The sequence below is a fragment of the Vigna unguiculata genome, chromosome 8 (assembly GCF_037176805.1).
Source record: "Vigna unguiculata cultivar grain cowpea cultivar isolate G323 ecotype 2 chromosome 8, ASM3717680v1, whole genome shotgun sequence".
Lineage (NCBI taxonomy): Eukaryota > Viridiplantae > Streptophyta > Magnoliopsida > Fabales > Fabaceae > Vigna > Vigna unguiculata.
Window position 1 is genome coordinate 21,845,903 of NC_140799.1, and position 18,509 is coordinate 21,864,411.

General features: G+C 30.3%; 1 protein-coding gene across 1 annotated transcript; it reads left to right on the top strand.

Moving 5' to 3' along the window:
• The first annotated feature begins 316 nt into the window (after positions 1 to 316).
• Positions 317 to 14,525, top strand: LOC114194960 (amino acid permease 8-like). The gene is made up of 7 exons (XM_028085361.2): positions 317 to 398; positions 4,485 to 4,718; positions 4,800 to 4,893; positions 12,960 to 13,177; positions 13,394 to 13,527; positions 13,689 to 13,916; positions 14,050 to 14,525. Exons 1-7 carry the CDS (start codon positions 317 to 319, stop codon positions 14,467 to 14,469), a joined length of 1,410 nt encoding a protein of 469 aa, XP_027941162.2. The 3' UTR covers positions 14,470 to 14,525.
• The last annotated feature ends 3,984 nt before the right edge of the window (positions 14,526 to 18,509 follow it).

Genomic DNA, 18,509 nt, shown 5'->3' on the forward strand with positions numbered 1-18,509 from the left:
CTACACATTTTAACCTTTTTAAACAATTAAAAAGATTAATATAATACATAACTAATGGAAATATAATATTTTTTTAAAACAATTAAATTATATTTGTAAAAGTAAAATAAGTAAAATGCATTTGTATAATTTCATAGAGAAAGTATTTTAAAATTAAATTACATTTAAATATATAAATACAAAAATGTGTACCTATAAGCGTAGCAGTCCCCAAATATATATACCTACTGTGCAGTTGAGTTTGGTTCTAGACTTGGTACCAATTTGGATAGAAGCAAAAAGAGTTAAAAGTTTGAAGCACGTTTTGGAAAAGAAAATGAAGATAGAGGAGAATATTTTAGGGATAATTGAAAGTGCAGGTTCATTTTTGGACGATGATGGCAAGCCTAAAAGAACAGGTTTGTTTCTCAATCCAAATCTTTTTCATGCAAATCCCTTAGTTTTAAATTAAAATTAAATTACTTTAGTTTTAAATTAAATTCTTGACATTGATTATGGCAAACCAACAGACATGTTTTTGTTTCCTTGTCCAAATTATCAGAATGTGATTATTTTCTGTTCTTATTCCACAAATTGTTATTAGCTTCAGCATTTCCTGTTAACGCTCTTTTAATTTTGAAAAAGAAAAAAATCATTGTGTGCATTCTAAAAATTAATATTAAGAAACTTTCATTCACCTTGGTTTAGATTTTGTTAGATTGGTTCATAAAACCTTCAAAGTTGTTCTACATTTGAATAATGGTTCAACTTCATATCTACACGTTACATTTAGTGACTAATTTTAGTTAAACTTTTGTAGAGTGTATTACTAAAATAATTTATTTTTGTAACTATTTTTTTAATATACATACATTATTTTGCAAATTTACCCAGTATAAATTGATTTTGTTATGGTAGAAAAACTACTTAAAATTAATCTTCTGTAAATAAATTAGAAAAATTCTTGGTAGGAAAAAGAAAAATTAATTTGAAATAAGAACCTTTTTACGATTAAAAAATAATTTTAATAATTAAGTCTAAACCAAATGTCTGGTGTATATGTCTTGGTTTACATATATAGATTCAAAGCCAGGTCAATTGAAACGGTAGCATTTACGTTGTGGTAAATGATAAGTCTGTTTTGTTTTATAAAATTTATTTATTTTGAAAATTTATATTGATGATACTGTTTTCTATTCATGGATAAAATAAATTCTTTTACACTAATAATATTACATCAAACTTAAACGTTATCTACAGTTTGACGAATTTTAGTTTTTATAGAAAGTTAACCTTATATATATTATTTTATAACTTTAAATTGTTAAAAGTTCAATAAATAATTAAAGAATATGGTCAGATATAACATTATTAAATGTTTTTATCTAATATATTAAATATTTTAATTAATTAAGACATTTACAATAACTGTTTTCCCATAAATATAATTTAAAATCATAAACGCGAAATACGATTTTGGGGTAATTGATACAACATTTCACGCTCTTCCTCTATTCTAAAACTGATTAATGTTTTCAACTATCACTGAAAATACCTTTTTTACTCTGTCATCATTAAAAACTTTAATTATTTTAAAATTTCATATGAAATAATCTTAAAGATAGTTCTTTTATGAAGTAATATAATTGTTTTACAACATAGGAAATATTAAATAATCACTCCTCGGTTACTTTAAAATTATTCTTATTAATAAATTTTTAATCGTCTTTTTAAATTTGAAGATTAAATAATTTTTTAATTGTAGTTATTATTTTTTATCATGGAGGTTAAACATTAAACTGAAATAAAGAAACTAAAAACATGTAAAAATTAAATATTTTTTTGAACATTTATTCCACAGGTGAAAGTAAGTAAATTAGGCTCTAACTCCTGTGATTATAATTTCAAACTATATTAATGACATGCAATGCACATTAAATATATAAAAGTCCTTTTTCACATCTTACTAAACTGAATGATCTCTTTTTCTTTTCTTTGACTGTTGGAACTTTGAGTTTTGTTTTTGAAAGTTTGACTCTGTTAATTAGTCTGAGGACCATGAGAATCAGTGTCACTAATTAATAAAGGTTCTTAAACAACTCATTTTCTGATTAAATATTTTTATTCTATCCATATTCATCAACGGACAGAGATAGAGTTTCCTGTGTTTTTCCAAAGCACTTCTTTAAGAAAATAGTTAATAAGTTTCTGCTTACTTTTTTATGTTTTCATTGAATAAATGGATTAGAAGCATGTACATGAATATCTATTATTTTTCATATAATGACTCATCAAAAGAATACAAAATTTGGATTTACTTCGTGAATAGAACATAGTTGCATGCATTTGAATAGTTGGGTGTCACTCCAAACTTTTTAGATTTTGTGTTCGACCTTGTTTCTAATAGCGATGCTTCAAGGGTTTTTTTTTTTTTCATTTTTATAGTACTAAATTCCTTTGCCACAGTGATTTAGACAATATGTTTTTGTGTTGCTTTATGATGTTTTTTTTTTTTAACTTAGCTATTTTGTCCCTCTTATATAATATATAATGGCATTAGTTAAACTCCACAACAAGACTTAATTCAATAAACTTCGTTTTAAGCATGAAGTGAAAAGGTGACAAAAAAAGGGAAGGTGATTGTTGAGGATGTTCTGCCAGTGCAAAAGCCATGTCAATCTAATTATTTTAATTTCATTAAATGACCAAATTTTTTTTTCCAATTAACAGTCTAGTTAATATAGATGATCCCAAAAGTTAGAGACAAGAATATTTTTAAAATAGTGGAATACAATTAAGGTATAAAAATTTTATACTTAAATTTACTAAACATCATTATTTAAATTAAGATATGAAATTTTTTTTATATTTAAATTTACTAAACATTATATGTGGTTCACTTGATTTAGAGTACAACAACAACTGTACTGAAATTGACAAACTATTCACAGCTAAAGCAAAAGATGAAATAAGTTTGATTACTTCAAAGTTTCCCTTGCTGTTAAGTAGTCATACAAACTTTCCAAGATAAAACTAGAGTTTAATTAAATTAAGGATGACGTAATCTAACTTGTTGAACATTTTTTTAGGTTGTGTCGTTATTTCATTTAACACTAATTTCATATAGATCTTTAGGGTTAAAAATAACTAGACAGTGTGTAATACACACACAACCATTGCTTGTAATTGTTCTTGTGAAAACAAATAAGAGATATTAGAAAACACAAATAATGTCTTACCTCAATCCTTGACCCTTCGAGTCGGCTTTTTCTTGACTTGTACATATTATCTCTTAACGTAGGCGGTCTGGACCCTTAGGGGTTACCTGCGGAAAGGGGTCTGACGATCAAGTCAGCAAAAAGGCTCTCAAAAGTCAAATATCAGATTAGGGAATTAATGAAAACATAACTTTAATTGTTGGGTCCACTCGTATTAGAATAATTAATTATGTCTTGCCACCTTTATAGACTGAACCAGTATTTGGATCGTAGATGGGCCTAGGCTTGGCCCAAACCTTGTGTTTGCGTTTGTTGGTACTAGGGACCCTTGTTTGCGACATTCTAAGTTTGGGTTTATTGGCTTAACAAGTATTGTTCTTTGCAATACGCGGCCTGGGCCGCTATATGGTTCTGCTTGACTGATTACCTATGTACTAGTTTTTATTTGTGGGACTATGTCTAGGTAGACTTGTCCGTGTAGTTGCCTTAGTCCACCTAGGTATAGTACACTAATTAATCTATTTTTTATATATTAAATTGTTTAATATCAATATTAATGAATGGTTCAGATTTTTTTTTCTATTACCGATAAGGTTTATTAGATTTGGAAGTGTTTTGCCTGATTGATTTGTAAACTTTTTTTTTTAAATCTTAGCTTCGTGTAAGCTCCAATAAGAATAAGTTATGATTCCCTCACACATTGCTAATATGGTCATTACTATGTGAGTTTTGAATACATGAACTTTAAATATGATAATAGAACCCTTAATCAAGGTTTCACTCTATTCATCACCAAGTCCAAATGGTTTAAACTAAATATTATAAGTTTGATTAATCTAAAACTGTAATATTTCTCTTCTAAATAATCCTCTTAGAAGAGGGATCACGTATGATACTAGGAGGATATAAGAATTTAAGTATGATCGTTGTTGTTGGAAGTCCTACATGAAGGCAATTTCGTAATATATAAGTGAGGTGCAAATCTTACCGTACAAGTCAATTTTATGGTATTGAGTTAGACTTAAAACTCATTTCTAACATGATATCATAACCAAGTTTTGAGGGGAAGCGTTTAAATCATAAGATTTTATATTAAAAATGGTATCCGACATCTTATATAAACAACTCATACATCATAAGTAATCAATGTCCCCGGTCAAAAAAATTTTTTTCTTACCTTTTGTTTTCTATCTTTTATATTTTCAAGAATTTTTGTGCGTATGTTGAGACAGTTATACAGTTGTTACTGCATATAGTGACAGTTTAAGTTTGATTGAGAATAAGCAGGGACAACATGGACAGCAAGTGCACATATAATAACAACAGTGGTTGGTGCTGGAGTGTTGTCTATAGCTTGGGCCATGTCTCAATTGGGATGGATTATAGGCATATTCTCAATCTTGCTCTTTGCAATTGTCAACCTCTTTACTTCAAGTCTTCTAGCAGACTGTTATAGATCACCAGATCCTGTCACTGGCAAGAGGAATCATGTTTACATGGATGCTGTCAGAAACATCTTGGGTATGTCTACCTTGTAATTCTCATATATATAATTAAATTCCAAAGCTCAATTCTAATTGCAATTTATTTGTCAAACAATAGGTGGTAAAATGCCTATGATATGTGCACTCATCCAGTACACCAACCTTCTTGCAGCAGGGGTTGGTTACACAATAACTACAGCCCTAAGTATGGTGTAAGTTCTCTCTTTTTCTCATGTCACTTGAATGGCTTGTAGAATGGTAGAAAACAGTGATTTATCATATTACGTGATATGTTAAAGGAGTAATAAATAAGATTGATTTAAATATAGGTAGTAATTTTTGTTTTAAGTTTTTTTTAAAATTCAGTTTTTTTTTTTTGTCTCTGATCAGGTATTTTGACCTCAACTCTCTTAAATAAAAATCTAGTAATGTGACTACTTGAAGTGTGTTTGAAAATCCATTACAGGCTTGTGAATGAAAAAAAAAAATCCATTTTCCAAAATAACCGGAAAAAAAGTACATATATATAGTTAAAAACACTACTTGTTATATTTTACGAAAGAGTATGCAAACAAACTGTTTCGTTAATAGTCCCATTTTTCAGCTTAATAAAACTCATTTGTTGCTAATGGGTTAGATGCTAAGAAGAGTTTAGAAGTAAGACCCGTTAATCCATTCATCACTGAATCAATGCAACATGGTTTTCCTCAAGATTCAAAACTAAGATGGTTCGTTGTTGGAAACTAGAGACAAATTATATGACTTGTGACTTGTGAGTAGAAAAAATATGTTACCACATGAGAATAATTTGCTAGAGTATAAGAAGGGCTAGCATCGTAGAAATCAAAGAAATATACGAAGAAGTAGATTGTGTATTAGTGATTGAGTAGAAATTATTATAAGAGATGTATTATATAATTCACAAAGATAATTCTAAAAATCAAAGTAAATGGGTTTAAAACATAGGCTTATGCTAATATCTCCTCAAACTCATAATGTTATGGTTAAATATATTGAGAGTTTGTAAAATAAAAAATGAAAACGTAAAATGGAGTGCGATTTGATAAATATATCTGTAATATGTAAAGTCGAAGGAACAAATGTTAAAACTATAGTGCCAAGTTGAAGATGATAACGAGTAAAATGACAATCTGTTTCATTATGTTTGGTTTGCTCATGAAAGTAGGGTTGCGAGCAATATGAATAACACTTTTATTGTCACAACACTAGTGGAAAATGAGCTTATTATGACAGGTAAAACAAGCTTATTATAAGAGGTATTATGGCCTCATAGTTGTAGGATTCATAGAAAATCCACACTTTTTATAATGTCGCAGAAACCTATCATAGTAAGTCAGACTTAGTATGATAGGTGTTCGATTAACATTCATATAAGTCTAACTCACAACCGCACAAGATGACGATGTTGGAACAATTAGTGAACTTACTATGACAATTTTTTGTAAAACTTGTCATAATAAGTCGAACTTATTTAGACAGGTAATGCAAAGTACATCATAGCAAGTCTAGATTACTATGACAGGTAATGCAAAGTACGTCATAGTAAGTCAGATTTTCTTTATGATTTTTTTTGTTTTACCATTTTCCTCTCCATTCAATTCACATGCAAATAAATTTCATATCACCAGACCAAACAATTCCAAACCATACCAATTCCACACAGTTAATTTGTCTAACAAACTCAAAAATTGAAATTGTATATAATAAACCTACAACCTCGATAACTTTTACAAATACTCTCAAAAAGATTGTAAAGTACTATAAAACTAAGATTTCTACAAGTTATCAGCAACATTCAAAAGAAAGGAAACCCACTTGGTTCTAATTTCTTCCACCTATCTACCTTCCAATGGGGATGAATCATTAAATATCTACAAAAATCATAATGAAGTTAAACAATATTGTAATTAAAAATTACATAAGTATTTAGTCAATTTTTTATTACCTTATTCCATTAGTCAATAATGTTTGTACATATAATCGTGTGCATGTGTTTCATGACGTAATACCCACACTCATAACTCCCCAATGGACGTCGACACTACAAATCAAATACAAATAATTATAATATGTTTTATATTAGAACTTAAATGGTAGTCAGACATATAAATTACGTTAGGTGCAATTATTTGCATCATCTTCCTAGATACAGATGGAATACCCCACAACCTTGAATGAGCTTCCAAAGACCTACAAAAAGTAAACATTCATTAAATCATATTAATCATATTGGAAGGAAATAAAATAGAACAAAAAACTTACACCTCTAATATATTTTTGATGGACAATGTGTTAGCTTTCTTAAGCAAGGAACACAAGAGAACCACAAGAGAATGATTAGGAAGAATTACTAGCAACTCCCAATGACCCCTACAAGTTGGAATAATATTAATAAAAATAAGTTCTAAATTAGTTACCTATAATTCAAGAATTGTGTACTTATGCAAGTAAGGTGCTAAGTACACCTCTTTGTCGGCTTTTTCAAATATCATTGTTAATTATTTTTGCACCTCCTCTGATCTATTTCCTACATTCTGAATGATAATAGGGTCAAGAAATCCATAAATATTAGCATTATTCTTCTTGATGCATAGGTGATGCAAATACCTTAAATATCAACAAATAATGTTAGAATAAATTATTGAATACAATACTGAACTATTTTTATGGTTAATGAAGGCTTACTTACAAATTTAAAACTTGTAGAACTATTATGGATAAGAGATCATTACCAATCACAATTTCACAAATATCCTTATGACATACAAAAAAGAGGTGGCACCAGTCTTGCCTGTCAATTCAGGAGGCATATCTAACTAGAAAATTTTATTCCCTATTGTCACTACTGTTGCACCGAGTTGTTGGAGAGGAGATAATTATGGTTGTGGAGGTGTAACAATGTTTGCATTCTTAGAACCCTCCTAAATTTAAATAAAATTATTAGAATAATATATCCATCCAATTACAACAAATACGTACATAAATAAAGCAAATATGAAAACCAATACTTACTAAAATTGGCTTTGCCAATCTGGCTGGCCAAATGATAAAATTCTCTAGAGCTTGCCCCATTGTTTCAACCTCCTCAGTGGGTACATGAACGTTAGTGGAAGAATCTTTAACATCTACAACCACCACTCGCATCATATCATATTTAATAGTCTGATGGTGGATGGTCTTTCCTAAATTATATATTTTACCTAAAACAAAAAAAAATAGATGATAATAAACAAAATATAAAGAAAAATTATATAATTGGAATAAGATTTACCTAAGACCACCAAACTGTTGAGGGGAGTCATCAACATATAGTTCACAATCAATAAGATCATCAATATCATCCCCTGATTCTTTAGGAAAGGATAATAGGAAGAACCAAGAATATAAACTTGGATATGATTGAACATAATTGAATCTCAAATAACATACACGATACTTCTTTAACAATATATGTTTTAGTCTTTATATACACCATTCTTTTATGTTTTCCTTCCTATATATATCTCCATTTTGTATTGATTTTACACAATAAAAAACTAACAAGAGATACCATCAAAGTAGAGACTAAAACAAATAATTTGTAGACATAAAAATGAATTAGAAAAGTGAGAAAAAGCTAGGCGAATTAAAGTTAAAATCATAATTTCCACAAAAAATTTCAAATAAGAAAAACAAGCAAACCAATTATTAAGGATGCTAATGTTAGTTCCTACTTATACCATTAATGAACAAAACCATATCTAACATTTCCCTATCTCCAAACCATGAACAAAAAAACTTGGAATGAATCGAAAACCAACCAAATTAAAGCATTAAACCAAACACAAGCATGGTATGACTTTAAACCATTACAACCCAAGATAAGCATTCATTCCCTTAGAACATTTCAACCAATCTAGAAACACCTTTAAGATGAAATATGATGCCAACACAAAATAACAGTGACATCACACATTAAAATGTCAAAGCATCTCTCACTCACTCCAAAGTAGAACCATGGCCTAACATACATGCACAAACTAAGTGAAGGAAAGAGAGAAAACATGTCCAAACGGTGGCAGAATCACTAGTGCAGCAACCAGGGCAAACAACAGCGAACGACGCGACGAATGACGCAACGAACGACGTGATGAATGGCACAACCAATGGAGTGGCAAACTATGCAACGAACGATGCAAAAAATGGCTTCGTCGAAGGCAGATGAACGGAGACAACGAAGGCAATGTGACTATTTGAGAAAGAAGGCAGACTTCTTGAGAAAGAATGAAGATGAGAAAGAGAAATGAGGGAAGGGGAAAATTTGGGATTTAAAGATACTATGATTGTTCTCCCAAAATTTGTCATAATATATTTTTAACATAATTTCAATTTTTCCACCGTGCCTATTTACTATGATAGGTTAATTGCACCTGTCATAATAAGTTTTCCCTTTTCACTTATTATGACATATCCCTTTTTACCAATCATAATAATTGTTATTTTTATTACAAAAATGTCACCGGTCAACTTATTATGACAGGTGGCTTATACTTGTCATAATAAGTCATCGTAGATTCTCCTTTTTTCACTAGTGCAATGTAGAGGCATAGGATCTTTCAAATAGACATTCATATCTGCAAGTAACCAACACAGCCAAATAATCTTATAGATAGTCAAAGTCATGGCATGATACTTCTATGGACGATCGAGATGTAACATCTTGTTTCTTACTCTTCAATTATATAAGTGAATCATAAAGAAAAATACACCCTTAAGTAGTGGATTTCTGATCATTAGAACCATCATTCGAATCTACATCACAATAGGTACGCAAGTCGAAAGATGACGTAGAAGAAAACAAAAGAGAATGAAATTGAGTGCTCCAAAGTTACTCAGGAATACGAAGAATAACACCCCAATGAAATGTTGTTGGAGTTGAAACAAACATACTACCAACATGAACAACATGTGAAATGTTTAGAGGAGTCATAGTAAGATAAACTAGACTCCCAACAATAGTACAATATAAAATAGAATAAGTCAAAGGAACATCTTTTGATGGGAAATATCGTACACTTGTCTCAAGAGGAGTATCAACAATCTTATTGTCAGTAGCCTGAGCACATTCAAATAGGTCAGTAATATACTTGAACTGAGACAGAAGATGACCTTTGGAAGAAGAAGCAACCTCAATACCCAAAAGGTAACGCAATACACCAAAATATTTCATAGAAAAATGATGGAATAATGTAGTTTTTAAAGATGTAATTTCATCAAAATCATCATCAGTAATAATCATATCACCAACATATAAGGATAGCCAAATACGTCTTGCATTGGTTTTTTGGACAAATAAAGCAAAATCATGATGACTAACAACAAAACTAAGAGAAACAATTACTATAGAACTCTTTTGAAACCAAGCACGAGGTGCTTGTTTAAGACCATAAAGGGATTTTTGAAGTTTGCAAACTTCACTAGATTTGTGAGAGACACCTGATGGTTGAGTCATGTAGACTTCTTCGTGTAGATACCCATTCAAAAAGGCATTGTTCACATTCATTTATAAATTCTTCCATTGAAAAATAGAAGCGACAACAATCAAGGTACAAAACAATAGTCATCTTTGCCATAGGAGACAATGTTTCTTCATAATCCAACTCATACTCTTGGTTATATCCTTTAGCAACAAGTTTAGCTTTATATCTTTCAACTTAGCCATCTAATTTTGTCTTAATTTTGTATACCCACCTAGATCCAACAAGACATTTTCTGGTGGCAATGGAACTAGATCCCATGTATGAGTCTAATGTAGAGTAGTAAGTTCCTCAGCCATAACATTTTGCCAAAGTGGATCATGGACAGTCTCTCTATAGGATGAAGGCTCATGAAGACGATAAATAAAGGCAATAAAAGCAACAAATGAACTAGAATAAGAGGACTGAACAAAATCTGGTAGTTGAATAAATTTATAATTATGACTATATCAAACATGTGACAAAGGAACCATAACCTCAGGAGATGATTGAGTAGGCACAGTAAAGGAATCAACAAGTACAACCTCTAGTGTAGTGTCTATAATTGGATCTAAGACATGTTTTGGATTTGGTACAAAAGTAAGAGTAGTGTAATCAATATCAAAAGGATCAATTTTAATTACATCAGATGTAGTCAAATAATGTGAGCTAGCTGGAATAGAAAAGAATGGAATATGTTTTAAAATCACATCAGGACGTAGACATACAATTTTTGACTAATTGGATCAAAGCAACAATATCCCTTTTTACCAAGACTATATCCCAAAAGGACACACGAAGCAGACTTAGTTGATCTAAGACATGTTTTGGATTTGGTACAGAAGTAGGTGTAATGTAATCAATATCAAAAGGATCAATTTTAATTACATCAGATGTAGTCAAATAATGTGAGCTAGCTAGAATAGAAAGTAATGGAATATGTTTTAAAAATACAACAGGACGTATACATACAATTTTTGACTAACTAGATCAAAACAACGATATCCCTTTTTACCAAGACCATATCCCAAAAAGACACACGAAGTAGACTTAGTTGATAATTTAGTACACTCAACATGTGGTTTTAGAACAAAACAGGTACATCCAAATACACACAAAGCAAAGTTATCAAGTGCATGACCATACAAATATTCAAAATGAGACAAACCATAATTATGTGTAGTCGGGATTCGATTTACAACATGAGTTGTTGTAACGATAGCTTCTCCCCAGAAGACACTTGGAACATTAGTAAATAACAAGAATGAGCTTGCAATCCCAACAAGATGACAATGTTTCCTTTCAGTAATGCCATTTTGTATAGGAGTGTTGATGCAAGAGGTTTGATGTATAGCTCCATTAGAGGAAAGTAAAGTGGTAAAATCATTAAAACTATATTCACCCCCCAAGTCACAACAAAAAGGTTTTTATGGTAGCAAAATGTTGGGTCTTTACAAGAGCATTAAAACTTTTAGAAATTGTGAGAAAATCAAACTAATGTTTCATAAGATAGATCCAAGTGAAACAAGCAAAACCATCAATGCAATTAGAGACATAATATATAGAACCTCTTTTGGTGGATACAGAGGAAGGTCCTCACACATCAAAAGGCATAAGATCAAAAGCAGTAAGAGAAGAATAAATACTTTTATTAAAATGTAAAGAAAATTGTTTTTTCCAATTTATAACCACTACAATAAGAAATATCATGACTGTCCAAAGCACCCCAAGACTCTAGTAGACGCTAAAAACTTTAAACGAGATGTAGAAACATGACCCAAACAAGAATGACACAAATAAAAAAGGGAAGAAGAAGAAGACAAACAAAACGAAGATAAATCGACACTAGAGATTACAACTATTAACTCTTTGAACTAATTAAGGACATAGAGTCCACCTTACATTCGACCTATCTCAATCACCTTATGAGATGTGCGATCCTGTATAAAATATTCAAATAGAGAGAAATACACATTATATCCATATTCACATATTTTTGCAACATAAGCAAGATTCATAGCAAGACCATGTATGTAGTAAACATCAAACAAAGACAAATGATGTGACAATGGTACCAATACCATATAATGAAACTGAATTACCGTTAGTAGTGGTAATTAATATGGGTGAGTTAGGTGATAACGAAACAAAAGAAGGCAAATGATGTGACATATGATTAGTGACACCTGAGTCAATGATCTATTTCCCAGAAGATATATTTGATGATGATGTACCTTCAAATTACAAGGCTATGTTGGCCTGCGACTAGGAAACAAGTCTAATTTCCTCTGCTAATAATTCATTAACAACATCATCAACAAAAGGGAGACGGTTACGATGCAAAATTGAACGACACAAACTTTCAAAATCATTACGCAAGATTATAAGAAATTGAACCAAATGTTGTGATTTCCTACGAGTAATATACGGTGCAAAAGCACTCAATTGTGTAGGCTCTGTCAAGGCAAGTTGATCTCACATGGTTGTCATGACACAATAAAAATCTTGAATGCTCATGTCATTTTTCTTCAGTGCACAAATATCTATCTCAAGTTGATACTGTTTGGTAAAATTAGATTGTGTATAAAATCAAGATAAGTGATCTCATACCTCCTTTGCAAATTTTTCCAATTGAGCGCTAATTTTTCCAATTGAGCGCTAATGTAGCTGAAGGATTAGATGAAATGCTAACACCATGGTTACTCAATAACTGATTAAAAAAATTACAATAATTTTGTAAGTTTAATTGGTGCATATTACAGGACAATACGAAAAATCAACTGTTTCCACCAGAATGGAATTGGAGCAGCCTGTCGTTTTTCGACTAATCCGTACATGATTGGTTTTGGAATTGTAGAAATCTTTGTGTCTCAAATCCCACACTTTCACAAGCTGTCTTGGCTCTCTGTCATAGCCGCGCTCACGTCTTTTGGTTATGCATTAATTGGTTCTGGACTATCTCTTGCTATAGTTTTCACAGGTTAATTCCCTACTTCTTATTCACTTTTTTTTTAAACATTTTAATGTAAAATTTTAAGGTTTAATGTATAATAGATTTTGTTTTTTTAATATCATTTAATTTTTATAGTTTTATTCGATGTAAAACTTTTAACTCGTGTTTAAATTTTTAACTCACGTTTAAATTTTTTTGTATTTATTTGAGGATTAATATCTGGCTAAACATGGATTGAACCAGGGAAAGGAAAGAGCACTTCTTTAATGTGGGGCAGCAACGTACAAAAACCAATACACAAGTTCTTGAATATTCTGATTGCACTTGGAAACCTTGCAACTGCTAACAGTTATTCACAAATTGTTATAGATATTCAGGTATTGATCTTACCCAAAAAAATATTGTTGTAAACTCAAGTCTTCTAAAACCACATTGGTTAAGAAATGACGAAATGATTTGTTTTGTTTTTGAGTGTACACTTTTATAATTAAACCTAACTTTTTATACACTTAAAAATTGTTAATTCATATTGAGACAGGATTCTTTGAAATCATCACCACCTGAAAATAAAGTGATGAAGAAGGCAAACAAGATAGGAATATCCACAATGACAATGTTGTTCTTGATATGTGGATGCTCTGGTTATGCTGCATTTGGTTCAGACACACCTGGTAACATCCTACTCAGCTCTGGCTTTAAAGAGCCTTTTTGGCTAATTGACTTAGCCAATGTCTTCATTGTTGTGCATCTGGTTGGAGCATATCAGGTTCCACATATTCCCTTTCATCTCTTGAAATATATTCAAAATATTTTCTTCACAAAGTTCATAGATATGTTTAGAGATCTATTTTCAACTCCATGTTTCACTATATTGATCTTGAATGAACACATTGTGGCAGGTTGTTGTCCAACCCATTTTTACTATAGTGGAAACATGTGCTAGACAAAGGTGGGAAAGGTCAAGTTTTGTTAATAAGGAATACCCTATGAGCATTGGAAAAATGAAGTTGAGGCTTAACTTGTTTAGGTTAGTTTGGAGGAGCATATTTGTGGTGGTATTGACTGTTATGGCTATGGCAATGCCCTTTTTCAATGAGATGCTTGCTCTTTTGGGGGCCATTGGGTTCTGGCCATTGACAATATATTTTCCAGTGGAGATGTACATTGCAAGAAAAAACATCAAAAAGGGAACCAAGTGGTTTGGACTTAAAACCTTGAGCTTCTCTTTCTTGCTTCTGTCTTTGGCCATAGCATGTGCCGCCATTCATGGCATCGATCATGCTCTTCACCAGTACAAGCCCTTCCAGTATGAAGCATAGCTGGCTACTAAGTTTTTTTTATGACAACTTTATGATCATGAATACAATGAACAAAATCAAAGGTGTGCAAAAAAATATTTATCAGTTTATTTTGTTTTATTTTGAAAGAGAATGCTTAGAAAAATAATAGGGTGAAGAGAGAAAAAAGAAATCAGTTTTTATTTCTAGAGTTCAGCCTCAAGCTTATATAAAACTAGTGTCTTTATTTCTTAGGTGGATTGAACTTAAGTCTCTTTTATATTGTTTTTCTTTCGATTATTTAATACTAATGTCTTTATTACTTACTTACATGGTTGAACTTAAGTATCTTTTATATTGTTTTTATTTCGATAAATTATCACGTTGAGAATTCCATCATGTATGTGTAAAAATATTTATTTTTTTATAATTATAATGTATGATACAAATATTTTTAAATAGATAAATTATATTTAATTTCACAGTTAATCATTGAAATTGATATATAAAACTATTTTTAGTTATTGAATAAATTTAAAAAATGAATTTCAATATTTAGATTAAAAAAATTGATAAATTGATAAATTGTATCAGATGGACTATTCCTGGGGTGAATGGAGCTCTTCGTAACTACAAGCAAATCCTTCAAATTTTGGTTTATTTATTTCATAAGGGTAGCTACAGTTAGTTGTGATTATAATGTGAAAACTTTCAGATAAATATTCTTAAGAATAAAATGAGATGAAAAGAAAAGAAAAATACGGCTGTGTTACTTTAAAATAAAAGTTTGAAATAAAAATTTAAAAGTAAAATAAGTACAATTTATTATAAAAATGAAGCTAATAAGAAATAGAAGAAGGAGAGGAAGAATAGAGAATGAGAGAATAGGGTGTAACTTTCTGCTGTGTATTATTATTGATAGGAAAAGTCTTATTTATAGATACAACATGTGATCCATAAAGGAAACAAATCAACTAGTTTAATACAAATATTTAAATAAAGAGTAATGAATCATATGACTATCAATCATATGAGTAAATGTATCAAATCAATGGACAATCATTAATTCATAACACTCTCCCTTGAGTGTCCATTGATAAGAGAATGTGTCTCGTTAAAACCTTAATTATATAAACTTCTTGATGTATAAAAAACACATTTGTTTAAATACTCAATTTGTAATCTCAAACAAAAATTTTGCCTTTTCAAGATCTTTCATCTCAAATTCTTTCTTTAAGCAATCAATTGCCTTTGTGAGCTCATTAGTAGTTCCAATGATGTTTATCTCATCTACATAAACAATAATTATGGCAAATTCATTTTTGGATCTTTTCATATAAATACAAGAACAAATAGGATCATATCTATATCCTTCTTTTAATAAGTAATCAATAAGACGGTTGTCATACATGTTCTGATTGCTTTAATCAATAAAAGGGCTTGTTCAATTTTGTTGAATAACCCTCTTTAGAATTTGCCTTGTTGGGCAAATAAAATCCTTTAGGGATTTTCATATAAATATGATTCTCAACAGAACCGTACAAATAAGTTGTAACATCATCCATTAGATGTAAATGCAAACCTTGTTGTGCAATTAGGATAATCAAATATTGCAATGTTGTTGCATCCAACACCAGAAAATATGTCTTTTCACAAATCAATATCAGATTTTTTGAAAAACATTGAGCAACCAATTGTGTTTTGTATCTAACAATTTCATCATTTTTAATTTGATTTTTGTGCAAAAATCCATATGTACTCAATAGGTTTGACACCTTCATGTGTGCGAACTATAGGTTCAAAAAACTTTCGTTTAGCAAGCAAATATAGTTATGATTCTTTGCATATTTTCATTTTCGCCAATCTTTTCTATGTCGACAATCTTCAATGATCATTTATTATTGATCCTCATTGTCATTCATAGCATTCATTGCTATATTATATGTAAAAGTTTCATCAATGTTAACTTCATTTTGATTCCATATTATATGATTCATGACATAATTTATTGAGATCTCATCATTTTTAACAATTTCAGGTACCTGAGGTTCTTCTAGAACCAAATCATTAATTATGTAAAATAAATCTTTTGGGATTTCGACCTTTTCGATTAGGTCATCTTGCATTTTAGCTTCTTTCTCATTTAAGAGTTTTTATCTTTGGAACCAATAGGTCTACCACGCTTCAAATGTGTCTTTGGAACTAACAGGCTTACCACGCTTCAGGCGTGTTATGAATTAATATCAAATATACTTGAAGCATTAGTAGCTGGTATAGATGATTTGATTATCCTTTCTGTTAGTAAGAACATTTGGTAATGGATTTAGTAATTTTGTAAATGAATTATCCTTTGAACTTCTAGTTCACATTCTTTTATATGAGGATCAAGATAAGATAATGATAATTCATTCCAACCAATATTCTTTTCCAATTGTTTTCTTTCTCCCCCTAATGTTGGAAAAACATATTCATCAAAGTGACAGTCGAAAAGTCGAACTGTAAATAAGTCGAACTATTGGAAGTTCAAGATATTTTATTATTGAGGGAGAATCATATTCAACATATATTCTCAATCGTCTTTGAGGACCCATCATGGTCCCTTTTGGTGGGGAAATTGAAACATATACACCACAATAAAAAAAATTTACATGAGAATAATGTCACTGACCAAAAGCCAACTGCATAATAGAGTATTTGTGATAAATTGTTGGCTTGATGCAAATTAATAATGCAAAATGAAAAATTGCATATCTCCAAGTAGCCTTTGGAAGATTAGCTCTAGTAAGTAATGTCTTGCAACCAATTTTAGATGTTTTAGTAATGATTTTGCAAGTCTATTTTGAGTATGAACATGTGCTACTGGATGCTCAACTTCAATTCCAATTGATATACAATACTCATGAAAAGAATGAGATGTAATTTCACTAGTATTATCAAAACATATTTTCTTAATCGGATAATTTGGGAAGTGAGCTCTTAATTGTACTAATAAATTTGCAAATACCTGATTGCAAGTTGATAATAAACAAATATGTGACCATCTAGTTGATGCATCAATTAAAACCATGAAATATATAAATGATCCACATGGTGGGTGTATTGGACCACAAATATCACCATGTATTTGTTTTGAAAATGAGATTGACTCATTTCTAATTTTTCTGGTGATGGTCTTATTATTAACTTTTGTGAACGTATAGTACATGACAACTCATTGGTCTGAAGAAGTTTCTTAACTCTTAAGTAGGTGTCCACATGAGTTTTTGAACTATTTTTCGCATCATGATATATTCAGGATGACTCAATCGATCATGCCAAACAAGAAATTCATTTCCATTTGTAAGCTACTAGCTTACAATGACGTGCATCTCAATTGCATTACTATATGTCTAGTATAAGCCATAAGAGAAGGCTAATAATTTCTCCAATACATATTCTTTCTTTTTTTTCAACTCAATTATAGAGATATAAAGATATTTCATATCTTTTTCATTCTTGTTTGTCTCAATGTGATATCTATTTAGACAAATATCCTTAAAACTTAATAAGTTTCTATTCAACTTCTTGGTAGAAGTATAATAGCTCTTTCAGAGCCTTCACTTATACTTCTAGTACTATAAATAATGCTAACATTGATGTCTCACATTATCAAACAAGAGAAAAATTTATTACTCTTAAAAATTGTATAAGTTGTTGCACTATCAATAAGACAAATATCTTCATCATTGGTGCTAGTGCCAACATTCATTTTTCATATAAACATAAATATCAATATGATATTTTTTTAACACTCTCATAACCAATGAGGTGATCAATGCTTTCATTTGATTTAACAAAGAAAATAATAATATCAAGATGAGTAGCATACATATGGTTATAATCAGAATCACCATCTTCATAAGCAAAATGTGTTTCTATTATTTGTAAGATACTTTGGTTTACGACAAGTACAACTCAAATGACCTTTATTATCGTAATGATAATATATACTTTCATCTTATTTGCCAATATTTTCACATTTTTCTTTTTCCTTTTTCACATTTTTGTGCCACTTCTGTTGACAAAATGTATCTTTGAAATTT